Source organism: Hemibagrus wyckioides, linkage group LG03 (assembly GCF_019097595.1).
Source record: "Hemibagrus wyckioides isolate EC202008001 linkage group LG03, SWU_Hwy_1.0, whole genome shotgun sequence".
Classification (NCBI taxonomy): domain Eukaryota; kingdom Metazoa; phylum Chordata; class Actinopteri; order Siluriformes; family Bagridae; genus Hemibagrus; species Hemibagrus wyckioides.
The window spans coordinates 12405750-12422931 of NC_080712.1; the positions used below are offsets into that span (position 1 = coordinate 12405750).

The 17182-nt window shown below is 42.6% G+C and overlaps 1 protein-coding gene across 13 annotated transcripts in view; it reads right to left on the bottom strand.

Annotated features, from left to right (window-relative positions):
• ndst2a (N-deacetylase/N-sulfotransferase (heparan glucosaminyl) 2a) overlaps nucleotides 1–17182 on the bottom strand; it is a 114300-nt gene that overhangs the window by 12990 nt on the left and 84128 nt on the right. For 8 of the 13 annotated variants that reach the window (XM_058382442.1, XM_058382369.1, XM_058382425.1 and 5 more), the window contains 2 exons: nucleotides 6543–6577; nucleotides 3140–4751 (listed from right to left, as the gene is read on the bottom strand). In XM_058382442.1, coding sequence (XP_058238425.1) covers nucleotides 3140–4159 — 1020 coding nt within the window. In that variant the 5' untranslated portion in view covers nucleotides 4160–4751; nucleotides 6543–6577. Of the gene's footprint in view, nucleotides 1–3139; nucleotides 4752–6542; nucleotides 6578–7691; nucleotides 7783–8926; nucleotides 9105–17182 lie in introns of all 13 variants that reach the window. The other 5 variants (XM_058382434.1, XM_058382389.1, XM_058382359.1 and 2 more) reach the window with 2 other exon arrangements.

Here is a 17182-nt window from a genome sequence, read left to right on the forward strand (position 1 = left end):
TGGCCAAGATGACCACAAACTGTAAAATGTCCTAGAAATAGTACATTTTAATTGTATTTGACGCTCTGCTGGACATAATTCAGTGCTGCACCATGCAAGCGTGATACCCAAAAGGAATAGTACTTGGGAAAAGGACATGAGAAAATTTTTCTGATTAACATGTAGGCCTATAAAATCAATTATAGCAGTAACTTGCTTTCTTCCAGGCTAAACTGTAGCTGAAATGCCAAGAAGTTTTGTCTTGCGAGAGGCTGCAGCTTTAACTTGGCAGTTTCTCCCCGAGTCCACAGCAGAGTTCATCAGTTCAAGTGCACTTTACACAAAGCGCTTTTTTTTTTTTTTTTTTTTAAGCACCATCCTGTCCAGACGACAGAAAACACTACTGTAAAACAATACAATGAATTAAGTAGGTTGGTTTAGGAAAGAAAGTTTGACCTCAAAAGCCAGCATGTGGGCCATGTGTGGTGTGAAATGTGTGCGAGTGGGTGGAAATAAGCTTTAGTACTTAAGAGTCACTGCTGAAACAGCACACAGTGAGAACAGACACGATTAGGCCTCCATTAGACAGGCTTGTTTGTGGATGCAATGCTGCTCCACTGCTCAAGCACTGATTACAGCCCACTCCTTCAGCGCAGAGCAGGTGGCAGGGCACACGTTGCTCTTTTCCCTTCAGCAAAGTTTAATGAAATGGAGCATGAAACCCAACAACAGGTGTAACATTGTTTTCTTTAATCCCTTTCACCTCTTTAATGCATAGTAATTATTCTCTAGAGCAAGAGCATAAATAACCTCTCTCTCTCTCTCTCTCTCTCTCTCCCTCACACACCCATATATGTTTAACTATACAGCAGGATGTATAGTTCATATAATATAGTTAATATAGTGTTCATTTAATATAATAATATATTATGCGGCCTAGTCCTCCTGTCAAACAGCCTCAGACCTGCCGTAAGATTAAGTGGTAAGCAGAGGTACTTGCTAGATTCCAACTTACAGTACACTTAATCTCACTGTCATCATTCACTCCCACGGAAATACACAAAGAAACAGCCACATGCCCACACCAGAGAATCAAGCAACAAAACAGAACTTCACGCTTTTAACCCTGCACCAAACACTGTAGTCACACTGCGGTTACAAAAGGTTCATTAATGTTAATCTACACACTACACTGTCAGGTATTAGAGTGTACAAAAGGTATATGGCATTAGTATTCTTTCATAAAATCCGGTTTGTCTGGTCTCAGTTTGGTTCAACCCAGGCAAAGTTCAGCTTCAGTGGGAAACTCATTTAACCCTGAATCAACCCAACTGCTAGACATGAATCCCACATGCGTTTGCTCAAGAGTAATATTTTGTATGTATAAATACGTAAGCACCATGTTCTCGGTGCTCAGATCATATTTCCACATGCACTTGGCAAACACTTGTTTGCTTTTTTCCCCCCAGCACTGTTAAAGTCTAGTTTGTTCAGAGATCACGCTGATCACGCTGCACATAATAAAACAGTAAACCAAAATAATCAGGTTTAGACTAACTAAAAGGCCTCATGGTTTTACCTACAGTACATCGTTCTATATATATGAGGATGCTACATTAACAGTCAGTGAAATGATTTCAGTTATACAGCCTCTATTCTGTAGACCACTGTGTTACTCAAGTTTTAAGCAAGAAGAATGTCCAGAATGCCAGATAATTGGTAGAAACAATATTTCATGCAGATGCTGAAATTTTTCACACTGGGGACAACTCCATTGGCAAAATTCCACCTAACATTCCTAAATTTGTGAGAAAGTGTGAAAATGAATCCAGTCTGTTATCTTTCTCAGCCAGATATATAACCGCTCTGACCACCAACTGTATTGATCTAACATTTTTAAGCAGTTTGAGCTTTATAAAATTGGACAGACTCGACATCAATTAGCACCCTATAGCCAGCGTAATAACTTAGGAACTTTGCAACATCCCTTGCGTATGAAACACGGTGCTGCCAACTTAATCAAACTTAATTGACATTGGGATAATTAACTGGTTGATTGACTCGAGAAAGCTCTCATCCCAGTCAGTAGGGATATAAGCGTACGCGCATGCTGGCAGCCAGCCCTTTTTGCTGAAGCAACAACTTCTTCCTTCTCCATCCTTGTTGTCAATGCAAATGCCTAATTAATTATCCTATTATTTCTCATTAAAAGGCATGAAGGTGTAATGACCTGTCTGAGAGGAGAACCTTCAGGCGATGTCTCTCTTAGCATAAAAGACAAAAGCAGGCAAGTTCAAGTGCTTCTCCATGTTACGCTGTTAAGAGCTAACAGCTCCCTCAAGGATTTATTTTGAATAGCGTTATGGCTTATATTTTTGTAAACGGTTAAAATACCACTTCCTTTTCTTACTACAAGGGCTAGGGAATTACTACAGGTGCAGAAGGACACAAATATACTAAGTTATCTGTAATCAGGCAGAGAAGGCAATAAATAGTAGGTTAATAAGGACCTTACCCAAATTAGTGTATTGTCCCTAGGGCATGCTTTAACAAGTGTAATCACTGCAAATGTTTGCTGTGTGGCCCGTCTCATCCAGTCACACCTCGCTGCTTAGAGACATCAGCAGCTTGGCCTGCTCTTCTACCACTGATGTAGATTTAAGCAATATGGCAATAACATGAGCACTGATTGTCATGAGTCTCACTATTCAGATATATATTCAGTACACCGCTGTCAGTGTTATATCGTTTTTATTTAACAGTTCTTTAAACATTAAATTAGTAACACAGACAAGCAGAGTGACAGACACGGCAAAATGAACCAGTGCTGTTATACTAAATATCAGCACTCTCAGAATGCCTCATGGACCAGAACTAACTGTTGTATAATGGGGAATACTGGGCCAGACGAAATGGTCTTTAATGAATTAGAGGCTCTAAAATGAGTCTGTGCATTTATATGCAAGTAACATTTGATGTTAAAAGCCATGTAATGCATGTAAATATTTAAACCCATTACCAAGAAATGAGCAATGGGCAATGTGGCATATATTGCTCTGAAGGTAGAAAACTGTCAGTATGAACAACTCAGCTGCATTTTCTGACAATGCTCTAGTTTCATGGTGTCTCAATAAGCTGAAAAGAAAATATAGACACTGACCTTCACGTCGGACACCTTCATGCGCGTTCCTTCCTTCCCCACAAAGATGTCGTCCACATCCACTAGTATGTGTCTCTCCAGAGACAGGCATAGTCTCTTTCCAGTTAGATAAGCGATAGCATCTACAAAAATCAACTTGTGCAGCCAAAATGAGAGGTTGTTGCCAAACAAAACTCTCTGAATTCCATCATGAAGGCCCAGGTCCTGCACTACGGTGGCATGTAGGACTCGATGGGGGCCGAGGTGAGATAGGGCCTCTGATGACTTGGTGCTGGCTAGCAGAACAGGTTCGTAGGTACTGTGGTTAGATTGGAAAACAGTCCAGTCGTCACCTGGCAGCGGACCTTGTTCCACTTCGTTGGGCTTGGTGACATAGAGCAGCGGGGCCACAGGGTTGATTCTGTAATCCCGCAGGCCCAAGTTAGAGTGCAGGAAAAGAGGAAAGCCCTTAAGTTGAGCGCTAAGCAGCGAGTTCTCGTTGGCTTTAAAGAAGCCGATAATACCCACACCAAACTCTGAACAATACTTATCAAGAAGGTCTCGGTTCCATGCGTCCAAGTTGACGTATTTAAGGACATTCTCGTAGATGACTAGAGCATAGCGGCCCCGGTCACGTTCCATCAATGTGGGCATGTCGCCCTTGCTAGGGGCAATCTCTGTGTGGTAACGGAAGCGACTGGACTCCAGGATGGCCACGATCTCCTGTCCCAGCTGGGAGTAGATGCTCTCTACAAATACTAGAACAACAGGTTCTGTGCGAGAGTTGTCTACGGTTTTGACAGTCCGCTGACGGCCATTAGACGGGGGCAGGAACAGTGGCACCCGCTGCAGGCCATCCCCTGCAGCGCCCACTTCACCACAGTCACTGAAGGGCATTGGAGGTGCCTCCTTTATCTTGGGGCTGTTGCTGACATAGTAAGCCAGGAGTGCCATAGACAGCAGGCAAAAGACAATGAGCACCAGGATGAGGCGGTGGAGCTCCAGCTGCCTGATGCCCCGCAGGAGCTTCCACAGCCCCATCGCCACAGAGGGAGTGCAGGAGCCAGCGAGCAATTGGGGTGAGCAGACCTTCGCAGCCAAAAGAAGAAGGGATAGAGGGGGGAAAAGAGAAAGAAAGAAAAGGGTTGAGCAGCACACACTGGTACACACTTTGAGCAAAGAGGAGCCATTTACGTTAAGTCACCATGGCCCCCATAGCCCATGACTAGCCTCCTGCTGTAAACTCAGTCTCTGGCCGCCTCAACTCAATGTGTCTGCTTCGCAAACAGGTTGCTTTAGACTACAAATGGTACAGTCTTTATCCAACACAGTGCACTGGCTTCCTTCACAGCTTGACTTTAGACGATTGAGTTTCTTGATCTTGCTTGTAACGACGATCCTCTCCTCAAAGGATCAGCTGTCTCTCTCCTCTTTCCCTCATGCCTTTACGCTTTCACAAACCTGTGCGATTCTATGCGACACAGCCTTCTTTATTACTGGTAACCGAGAAGTGCGTCCGACGCCGTTTGCAGCTCTCAGCAATGGCTTCTCTGAGGATGACCACCACAGGGGCAGGACGGCGAACAGCACCCCCTGCAGAAATCCAGCCTGGCCATGCTAGGAATATGTAATCCTGTTGGAACGAGAGAGAGAGAGGGAGAGAGAGAAAGAGAATTAGACAGAAAGAAAGCAGAAACATACTGTTAAGGTCTTGCAAATCACTATCCATATCCTTAAATTGCTACGATCAAGTCCTAGTCACTCATTATACGAGCATGATGCATAAAATTATAAGGTGTATAGTGTAAAGTGAAGACTGTGTGCATCACCTGGGATTTACATAAAAAAAATAATAAAAAAAGCTTTCAGCTTTAACAATAATGAACAGGACCAGAATGTGTATGTTTCGTGTGGGTGGACTTAGCCACTTAAGTGCATACTTAAACGAGACACTAAAAAAAACACAGTCAACGCAAAGGCCGCAAGAGCTACTTCTGATCACCTGATTCTAGATTCTTCCATGCAGCCACGTGAATTTTCCATTAGGGCCCCTCCTGACGCCCACCAATGTATGCTCAGTGGGTCAAGAGAGCTTTCTCATGACTCCCAAAATAGCTCACCATAACCTCCGTGAGCTGCCACCCTCCCTCTACAAAGATAGCATTACAGGTAGGAGAGGAAAACTCTGACCTTAGAAATGGGTGAACGAGGGCATTCTATTGGCCAGCTTGGTCTGCTACCATGTTTTTGTTTATGCACAGGACAGGGGCTGAGCAGTAACCCAATGCCTTGAGAGATGCACACCGCAATCCTGTTGGTAATCTGGGAAATGTCTCCAGCAAAACTCATGCTGCAGAAGGGGTAAGAGTTGGGCTAAGCACAGTTAGTCATCAGAGGTCAGGCATATGTCCATCAGTGAAGTTTACAGCCACCTATTTGTCTGTGACATGACCAATGCCAGCAATCCCTCCAATGTAAATCAGCACCAGCACTTAAAGGATCAGTTTTCTCACAGATAAACAAATGCAGAAAGACCTCTGGGCCCAAGTCACCTTGTTAAAGACAGAATTTATATGAAAAGATCCATAACATCAGAACATAAAGAATCCTGTGGCATTATTCTGGACATGTCCACGCACAGGTCCAGAGTAATATTGCTGTTACCTGACTGTGCATTGGAGTAAGAGACAGGGGAGGAGGCTTCTAGAAAACCTAATTTATCAACTGCATGGCCCAGCCCAGTGTAGAGAGCATCCTGAAACTAGAACCTGGACTATTATTAGCCTGAGAAAAGCTCACCTCACTGACCACTTCTCAGCACTATAAGGGCACAAACACATGACTTAATGATGAGAGAAAAAAAATCCATTCAGATCCAAGGCTCAGGCCTCTCTTATCACCACAATTAGAGTTCGTCATACATGATAATGATGACATTCATCTGGATTTAAAGTTTCAGTAGTTGTATGCGCTGGGTATCCTGTGAGATTTAAAGTGAACCTATTTCCTCGTAATGTTCGAGTTTGCACAGCTGTTGATTCACAAAAATCTGGTCTCTTTGGTTAGACCTGAACTTTAATCTCAATTAAAGAGCTTTTAATTTCAACACTACTCCTCCTCTAATGATAATATAGTATCCGGCCAGTGGCAGGCTAATCCTGATTTATTTTCGATATGAACCAGAGCAGGAAATGATCAGTAGGCCATGCATATCTTCTGCTTATTAAGCTGCAGCTCCTGGTAAACAGATACTTCTAGTGTTGCTGTGCGCATGAAGAAGAGCGGAAATTAGATGGAGGGGAAAGAAGGAGAGGGGAAAAACAACAACAAAGGATGAGGGTGTGTGTGTGTGTGTGCGCACTTGTGCGCATGATCTGATATGACAGGTTGAAGGGGGGGAGAAAGAAAAAAAAAACCATCTCACCCCTCACCCGACTCCAAATGTCTTATCCAGTTAGTCTGTGGAAAAAGAGAAGGAAAAAATGATCAAACTTAGAAGACATAGAAGTAAATACCATATATTTGAAGTCAAAGCAATAGATAACTCAAGAAGTCATTTTCCTGGAGGATAACGTGAGACCCCCACACACAGTCTAAATAAGACATGACAGCAATTAGACGGAGAGTTTATGTGCCTGATGCAGAGACCAAAGTTACACTCTGTACTCTGGAGTAACGGCAAGATAATTGATTTCACTCTTACACATCACTTCATACTCGGATTCGACTACAAAGCCAATCAGGTAGCCTTTTGTTCCCCGAGCTGAGTCAGATGTTGCTTCCGTTATGCGATGTTCACTCCCTTTGCACAATGCAAGTCAAAACCCTATACTTCCTGTAATCAATAAACTATCAGGCTCCCTTCATTTCCTTCTGATTGCCTGCCTCCAGCAGCTACACACAACCACCCTCATGGAAAGTCCCTGATGTCTCGCACGTGGAAATGAAGGAAATGAACATCAGCAGGAAAATTTATTAGAGCAACACTGAGGAAATGGAAAGTTTCCCCTCAGCAGTGTGTGACACTCAATTCCTCAGAAATACAGTGCTACTAATGACCAAAGTCAGGGAGATAGACACACAAACACAGGTGTACACACACACGGCGCTTTCGAATTAATGCATCACGTACAACAGATTTAGGTCCCAGAGCACAGGGAGACTCGGCTCAGCTGTGGACCTCTATAAATGGCCTTGTGCACCAAGCACACATCACTTATACATTACTCACAGCACCTCTCACCTCCAGTCCAGACCAACAAAACTCACGGGACACATGTCGTCTCGCATTGCACATGCTCCAGTTACCAGCTCTGAACATAGCTGCTCTAGATTCAGCACTATTCTGCAGCTTTGAGAGAACAAAACCTGACCTCTGACCAGATAAATCTTTATTACCACAGACTCCAGCAGTTTAAGCAGTGTGTAATGTGGCTCGTTACCAACCAGGAGATAGTAGCATCATAAATACATCATGTTACATAATAGACTGCATAATAAGTTGAAACATAGCATCTATATCTGTACTTCCATTTATATATTTAGGGAATATTTAAAGAATTCAGATAAAAACCTTTACTATAAGTAGATCTCCAGGAAGTTCGCCATGACGGAGAATCTGTACATCACACACTGGCAGCACAGGAAACATACGGAAGGCCCTTCTGTAAATATTCATGTAAGGGTGTATTTAACTGAAAATGACTGCACATACACACTTTTTCAAGCTTTCAAGGCATTATGCTGCCTGAGATGGTAAATGATACTTGACAGACAAAGATAAGCATGTCTTTAAAAGCTCGTGTGATGCAGGAACAAAAAACATCCTTAGTATTCTACAAATGTGACCTGACCGCAACAGGACGGGGCAAAAAAAAACAAAACAGGAAAAACACCACCCACATACCAGGGTTTGCTTGGACAACCGTGGGGAAGCTGAAATTAATTGTAAGTTTGGTCTGTGCAATTAGTTAAGTGGCGACGGTCTACAATTAGCAAGCCTACCTTTTATTTAGCATCATGCCGCCTGCATCTAGCATTTATTAGATACAAAAAGAACAATTCATCAAGTTATTATTCTGGCAAAGGGTATCAATCTCATGTTTTCTATTTGATCTCATAGGAAGTGGCTGCAAGCTGCCAACGCCCCCCCCCCCCCCTCCAAAGAAGGCAAGTGTTTCAAAAACGTTTTCCGAATAGTGCAGAGTGACATTAAGAGCTTTTACACCACAGTGCAGATGAATGCTCAAATCTGACTCATTGGAAAGTGTGCATATTTTTTTTGTACAGAAGCTTCAGCTGTAACATGAACAATAGGTTAATATTAATGTGCTTCCGTCGAATATGATATTGTTTATATTGAAACAGCTCATACACAGGAACTTGTATGGCGAAACGCTCCATATAAACTAAAACTAATAATAACCAGTTTTAAATATGGTTGATGTGGGGGCTTTATTTTTATTTTTTTTATTTTTGGAGACACTTATTTAGAAGGAAGAAAGGAGTCCCAGGGTGCAAGGGCTCACTGTTTCCAAGCTCGAAAAACCTTCTGGACGAAGGAGATTGTGGTTTATGGTTTCTCTGTAAAATGACTATGCTTTAAGAGGAGAGAGAGAGAGAGAGAGAGAGAGAGAGAGAGACTTTAATGGAATCATTGCTTAATTTATAAATAAAAGCATGTCATGCTATTCAAAGGTTTATAATTAGAATAAATGTTGTAATTGTTGTGAAATAGATGTGGAATAAGGATGCAGACCGTGCTGTTACACTGTTACAAGATACATGTATTATTCCTTACGTCATCACCTGAGCAACTCGGGCAGACAAAAACAAACTTGAAGGATGGTGCATCAGTATAAGAATTTGGTTCTGTCCTCCTTGGTACACTGTGTAGAGTTGACTTCAGTGCACATCAGGGTGAAATCCTCCTCTGGGCCACAGTCCGAATAACGTTAAGAAACGTAAACTTCTGTGGTTAATGATTCTAGATAGAAAAAAAGCTTGAACAGATTGAGGTACACTTGAAAGGCAGGAGAAGTCACAGTGTCGTCATGGTTACACACTGCATGTACAGCGCATGAACCTCTTTTTTCATATCCGCACAAAGGGCACATCGACCAGTGCATTCAGGGGGGAAAAACGGCAAGTGTGAAAGCAGCATGAGTCACTGTTTTCTATGGCACCACACTTAGGTAGAGACCGTCACAGAGATATTGCACACAGAAGTGAGGGGGAGAAAGACACCTGATGCAGAGCCACAGGTGCGAGAGGCACTAGGAGTTGGAAGCGCACACACTCATCACGTGTCGAACACCATACAATTTTCATCGGGAGGTACTCCTGGCAAATAAGCCTTACTAATTGCATCATGAAAGAGGAAAACAATGACAACTGCCGTTGTTGGGAAAGATTTCTACAGGGTTCAAAACAAATACAAAAAAAAAAAAAAACAACCCCGGCATTTAATTGCCTCACAGGCACGGCGAATTAGACTAAGCTTCTAAGCTCCTAAAAGACGTTCTAATTTACATGCAAATTCAAACTTTTAGGTCTGTGTGCATATGGTTTACAAATACATATCTATCTTCATCTAATTGAGCTAAGGCACAGGGGTTGTTTCCTCCTAGAACCACAAACGTAGGGGGGAAACGGACAAGAACAATTCTCACCTGCACCCTGGGGTCAAGCCCTCACTAGCCAAATAGCAGAGTGCTGATCACAAAAAATTCCACAAGGCCCGTTAGCCCCGCCGTTCACCCCCCACACGCACCACGCTAAATAGACTCTGCTCACTCCACTGAGCAGCATGAAAACAAACACACACGAAAAGATAGTTCCCATCCTCCATCACCACAGCTGTATCTAAACCCTACCACAGGCAAAAGCACTCAGTGAAGCACTGATTTTCTGATTATCATCATCATCATTATTATTATTATTATTATTATAAAATCTTGAAAGCTATTTAAAAACTCTCAGTATAAGGTTATGAATTATACATTTGCCTGTGTGTGGCTGCTGAATGTTAAAAGAAATCTGCACCATTTGTGTCAGATGTTACCAGTCAACATGTGGATAAAGTCTTTCTCTGTGTATATAAGATCGAGAATCATTCTGATGGTGTAGGGACGCTCAGATGGTCAATAATTGGTTTAAGAGCTCTACATATATGGAAATTACAGTAAGCATTAAAGGAAAAAAAAGGCAGAGGTATTGCTGTTATTTTAACAGCTTGACAGTGAAGTGCAGGTTCACTACATCTCTCACTCGCTGTGTGTGTTCCTATCAGAGTTTCACAGAGAAGATCATAAGTCTACGGTTTCATATTATCTCTCACGTATTTCTGCGCCAATAACAGGTTTTTAATGTAGCCTACACATGATATCAGTTGCATGGCATGAAGCATGCATAAAGCACTATTTTTTTGGCAAGGCAAAGGATGTGGAAGCTTCAATAAAATGTAAATATAAACCTGCAGCAATTATACAGGAATGTTTCAACCCCTCATGGAATCCATGCCACGAAATAGTTTTATAGCAAAGGAAGGTCCTAGTCAGTATTGTCATGGTGTTCTTAATAATGTGGCCAACGGGAGTATATGGTGATCACCACAGGCAGTGTGACTGAGGAAAAGCAGATAAAATAATAAACAGTCTTTATTACTAGGCAAAAAAGAAAAAGAAAAAAAATGAAGCTGCAGGAGGTTAACCTCTCTCATTAAAGTGAATCAATGGTTAATCAGTGAAGCTGGCACTTCATTAAAAACCACTGCTTGTGTGAGAGTGTCACTGGTCACCTGGCACACTAGTAGGGGGTATGATAGACACAGCCATCCAGGATGTCAAAATAACGTGTCTGGGCAAAAAAAAAAAAAAAAGAAAAAAAAGAAAAAAGTTATCTAACTGGAGAGCAATAGCAGAGTGTAGGAGTGAAGGAAAAGGTCATAGGCTTAGGAGAAGTATGCGCTGCGAACAGAAGGGCAAATGGGGATATATCAGCACTGAGCATCTGGGAGGGAAGAAAGGAACACAAAAGCCAGCTGAAAAAGCACTGATGACAGGTCCTTATATGTGTGCTTATGTAGAAGAAGCAAGGCTGAGTTTGTCCAAAAGGTGCTAGAGTTTTTCTGCCTTGAGGGTTAGCCTCTCCCGCCCACACCACAGCGGCTGTTTAGACAATAAACCAACAGCATCTGCAGCAGGCCACCCACTGTGTGTGTATGCATCAGCGTGTGTGTGTATGTATTAATGTGTGTGTGTGTGTGTAAAACGAGTTTAAAATATCTGACGGCACAATTTCTGACCACCTGTCTGGTTTCTTTCAGCGACCTCGCTAATATCATGACCTGTAGTGTGCAAATAAGACCTTCAGCACTTACGAGTTCATAGATCCATGTGTAGCTCCACTGCAGATGCTAATGAGACGAGCTTGAGCACAAGAGCCCGCATTACCCGAGCAGAGAGATAACCCAGAGTGAGAGGCTGAACTACTGTACATTACCATAAAAAGCTGGTGGAGTGGAAATGGATGCGAGAAGGAGAGTGTGAGAGAGGTAATGTAGTGTTGTTACCTCTGGCACTGGCAGTCACTAATGAGGGAACACTGAGCTCAAAGGCCGCAGCCCATCTGCAAGATATGCCAGGAACCTTGGGCTATTGATTGACAGGGAGCTGACCTTCACAGACCAGACTGCTGGTCATTCAGGCATCGTGCCTCAAGGCTGCTATACACTCCCTTTCCAAAAAAAAATAAAATAAAATACTCGCAATGGCCAGTAGCAGGCTGGTTGGTGTTGGCGGGAGCTTGGACTTGCTCTCAAACATGTTCAAACTTTTTAAATCTAGTAGTTTTCAATGATTTGATTTATAAGTGGAATCATTGAAAGATGCAATATGTTAAGAAACATTAATTGAAGAGTAATTTTAACTGAATACATTTTTAATACATAGCTAGTATAACCAAGTAGAGACATTACAATCCTATACCACACCTTTGCCAAAATAAACAAACATTTTAATAAAAACCCCGACAAAGAATAAATTGTCACTCATCATTATGACTTTTTTCCTTCTCACACCTGAGTCTGACAGACAACTTACCAATAACTAAGAACCTGCTTCTTTTTTGGAAAAACCTTAAACCTTCCAGGCTTTGTTTGCTGGCTTCTGATGAAGTATAAATCATCCTTTACCTGAGGCACATCTTTTACTGCAGTAACCCTGCACATCTATTAACTTGACTACAGCAACTGGCCTCCCAGCAAGCAGTCAAAGTGCTGCAAATGGACCAACATGCATCGGTACAACTGATCTTCAACCAGCCTAAACATGAACCAGCTACATCTCTCACCATTACAGCTCCCAGAACGCCAAGTTCAAAGCCATAACGCTCATTATTCACGACTGTTGTTGGAACAACATCCCCCAACAGAGCAATGCTTTATAGACCTTATGCTCTATCCTGTCCACTACGGTCTGAAAGTGAAGGTTGTCAAGAGATGCCTTGATTTTATTTCATAACTCGATATAAATGCTTTTCATACGTCTCTTCCTGATGGTGGAACAAGCAACCTTCATAATCTTCTGTCCTGCTGCATGCCTGAAGAATATTTCTCTCCACTCCATTACACTGTTTATCCCTGCAGTGTAAAGTGTTGTATACATTTACGCCAAGAGCGTTTCTTGGCGAATACAGTGCTCCGACTATCAGCACTGGACAGAGTGAACGAGGAGCGGTGGCTTGAAAGGACAAAGAAAGTCCATCAAGCTGAACATGACCTCCTGCCCATCTCCTCTTAGATGTCTGCCTCACGACAGCGGTCACATTTACCCTCCTGCCCTGGCCACAACTTAATTTACTATTCTCAGAAGACTAGGGGTCGACAAGGTCACAGACACACATACAGCCACTGATTTATCCAGTCTTGCATTGAAAGATGTTATCATTTCATATTTCAAATCTTGGAACTCTTCTTAGGTGGCATGCTGTGTGATCATACAGAGTTATATAAATGTATACATCTGCTGCTGATTTCATGTTCCCAAACCTCTCACGATTCCACCCACTGATGCCAGTTTGTTGAGTTTGGCAAAACATCATAAAATGTATTTTTTTTTAAAATGAAAACAAAAACAAAACACCTCACCATGATTGGGTTCTCTGTAGTCTGTAGCATCTTTTCCATTTTATAACAACCATGAGGTTAATGTCCTGGTTTTAACTAACCCCCAAGTCCAGGTTTTCCTTTCATTCTGTCCCCATTTTAGGTGTCGTCTCTCTTATAATGCGTGTGTGTTAATGCAGGTTACAGAACGTGTTCTCTGATCTCAAGCTGAGCTTTCACACCACACTAACGCAACAGATGAATCACTTTCATTCTGACTGCCTGGAGGACGCCTGCACCCTCTCTGTACGATGGTAACTCGCCAAATGTGACTCCCCCACAACAACTGCTGTGGTCTCAAACACACACTCTGATGACCAATCTCAACCCTTACACTTGGTGATGGGAATGAAAAGTTGCTCTGGAGTGCAACTAGCTCACAACCTAGTTATCGAATTGTACTAGTCACATATTGAGTTAAATAATATAGAAACATAAGCATTGTAAATAATTTATAAACGCTTGAGAGGTGTCACTATGCGTTAGACCACAGTGTGAAAATGTCACCAGGTTTGATCGAGCGTTGGCCGTGTTAACATTTGTGGGTAAAGTGCTAGTGTTAAAAGCGGTGCTCTGAGCCATAGCTTCTTTATATTCAACACTTAGAGCTTCAGATGCTGGAGTCTGGATTCCATTCAGGTCAAAGATTAAGGAGTTATTACTCTCAGTTCTGTTTCTTAGTAATGACTTTGCTTGCTATGTATAAGATTTCAGACAGCTTTGTCTAACTGTCTGCATGAAACACCAAAAAGAGCTTCACCTGTTTCTTTGCCTATTGTATACATGCAGAATAAAACATGAAACAGCATGCTGTTATAAAAATAACACCCAAAGTTCATTTCTGTCAAATAATTGCACATCTGGAGTGTGTTATTTCACACACATCACAGTGACTTGCGAACAATTCCAATGTTTCATTTGTTATTACTGAATGACACATGACACATTTTAGTGATGTATATTTTCACTGAGCAGGCATAACATTATGAGCACCTGCCTAATATTGTGCTGGTCCCCCTTTTACTGCCAAAACTGCCCTGACCCATCATGCACTGTGTATTCCGTCACCTCTTTTGATAGATACTGACCACTGCAGACCAGAAACACCCCACAAGAGCTGCAGTTCTGGAGATGCTCTGATCCAGTCGTCTAGCCATCACAGTTTGTCCCTTCGTCAAACTCACTCAAATCCTTATACTTGCCCATTTTTCCTGCTTCTAACACATCAACTTTGAGGACAAAATGCTCACTTGCTGCCCAATATATCCCACCCACTAACAGGTGGCATGACGAGGAGATCATACACCCTTTCCGACCAGAGTCGAGCATTCAGCAGTGTTGTAATATACACTATATTGCCAAAAGTATTCGCTCACCCATCCAAATAATCAGAATCAGGTGTTCCAATCACTTCCATGGCCACAGGTGTATAAAATCAAGCACCTAGGCATGCAGACTGTTTTTACAAACATTTGTGAAAGAATGGGTCGCTCTCAGGAGCTCAGTGAATTCCAGCGTGGAACTGTGATAGGATGCCACCTGTGCAACAAATCCAGTTGTGAAATTTCCTCGCTCCTAAATATTCCACAGTCAACTGTCAGCTGTATTATAAGAAAGTGGAAGTGTTTGGGAACGACAGCAACTCAGCCACGAAGTGGTAGGCCACGTAAACTGACGGAGCGGGGTCAGCGGATGCTGAGGCGCATAGTGCGAAGAGGTCGCCAACTTTCTGCAGAGTCAATCGCTACAGACCTCCAAACTTCATGTGGCCTTCAGATTAGCTCAAGAACAGTGCGCAGAGAGCTTCATGGAATGGGTTTCCATGGCCGAGCAGCTGCATCCAAGCCATACATCACCAAGTGCAATGCAAAGCGTCGGATGCAGTGGTGTAAAGCACGCTGCCACTGGACTCTAGAGCAGTGGAGACGCGTTCTCTGGAGTGACGAATCGTGCTTCTCCATCTGGCAATCTGATGGACGAGTCTGGGTTTGGCGGTTGCCAGGAGAACGGTACTTGTCTGACTGCATTGTGCCAAGTGTAAAGTTTGGTGGAGGGGGGATTATGGTGTGGGGTTGTTTTTCAGGAGCTGGGCTCGGCCCCTTAGTTCCAGTGAAAGGAACTCTGAATGCTTCAGCATACCAAGACATTTTGGACAATTCCATGCTCCCAACTTTGTGGGAACAGTTTGGAGCTGGCCCCTTCCTCTTCCAACATGACTGTGCACCAGTGCACAAAGCAAGGTCCATAAAGACATGGATGGCAGAGTCTGGTGTGGATGAACTTGACTGGCCTGCACAGAGTCCTGACCTCAACCCGATAGAACACCTTTGGGATGAATTAGAGCGGAGACTGAGAGCCAGGCCTTCTCGTCCAACATCAGTGTGTGACCTCACAAATGCGCTTCTGGAAGAATGGTCAAAAATTCCCATAAACACACTCCTAAACCTTGTGGACAGCCTTCCCAGAAGAGTTGAAGCTGTTATAGCTGCAAAGGGTGGACCAACGTCATATTGAACCCTATGGATTAGGAATGGGATGTCACTTAAGTTCATATGCAAGTCAAGGCAGGTGAGCGAATACTTTTGGCAATATAGTGTATGTACACTACGTATAACATGTTACATCCTGAACTATCCCATCCTTTTAAATGTTTATCTGTAAGTGTAATAGTCTATCAAAGAACCAGTACAGTGTTCCACAGTGCTGTTAGTTTGGTGGTCATTATTCAAGCTAAATAAAGCTGTGATGATAAAGATTTGATGAAAAACCCACGAGAAGAGGTCAAAATAAAATAAAAAGACTCCTGAATGTGCGAGCTCCCTGTGTTGAGGTCTTCAGTGCTGGACCCTCGAGCTCTAGGGCAAAATACAGCACAGCATGCCACGGCATGACTCTGTAAACGATCTGAAATCGGGTCTGTATCCTGCTTGAGTGCATGAGACTTCTGGAAATTACTGTATGGTGACTACTGAAGAGGACATTTTGTAAAAATATTCATTGAAATTAAATACTTTAAAACAAATACCAGAACTATTCCACTCGACACTAATGCTGCTGTGTGTCTGATTGAGCCTGAATTAAAGAGGGTGGATTTTAACTACATCACAGGACTAAACACAGATATTTAGTTTCACATTTCAAAATTCTGCACTGGATCCTGCTCCACATGTATGCAACAAACTCACACTGTGACATACCTGTGAGAAAGACAAACAAATTCAGCATGGGTAATTGGGTGAAATATGGCTCTCTGTGCAGAGGAAAATAGTGACAACGTGGTTAATTTGCAGCTCTGAGCAGCACTGCCTGGAGGACAAGCACTATTAGTGACTAGAGAAACAGAGTCATGGCCAAGCAATCAGTCCTCACATTAAGAGAGGAGTCAAGCAAATAAGTGAAAAACTGGAAAGCGGAGTTGATCAACCAATTAACACATTGTGGAAATGCAGAATACTGCCTTGTTTGTTTGTTTGTCTATGAGTGCGTGTGCGCCACCAGCATGTTCCAGATGTCACTGCAGAACTACTGCAATAAGTCTGTGTGTGTTAGTAAAACTCAATTAAGCTTCACTGAATTTAAACAGAAGACACTGCGAGCTTGCCGGCTGGTGTAAATGGAGCTGGTGTAAAACGAGAGTGAGCCGTTTATAGATTTGGATTACACTACTATTGACAAGGGTAACACGGAGACGCCAAGATAGCACCATTGTTATTTTTAACAGAGCAACTCGCATTGACAGCTCAATAATGAAAGACGTTTATGCGGCGTCACAGTGATGGAACGCCGCTTCTTGGAAAAATAAATAAATAAATAAATAAATCGTTACAAATTAGCATGTGAGAGTTCATTCTTGACTTCATATATGCTTGCACACTGCTTGGACAGGAACGAGATTATGA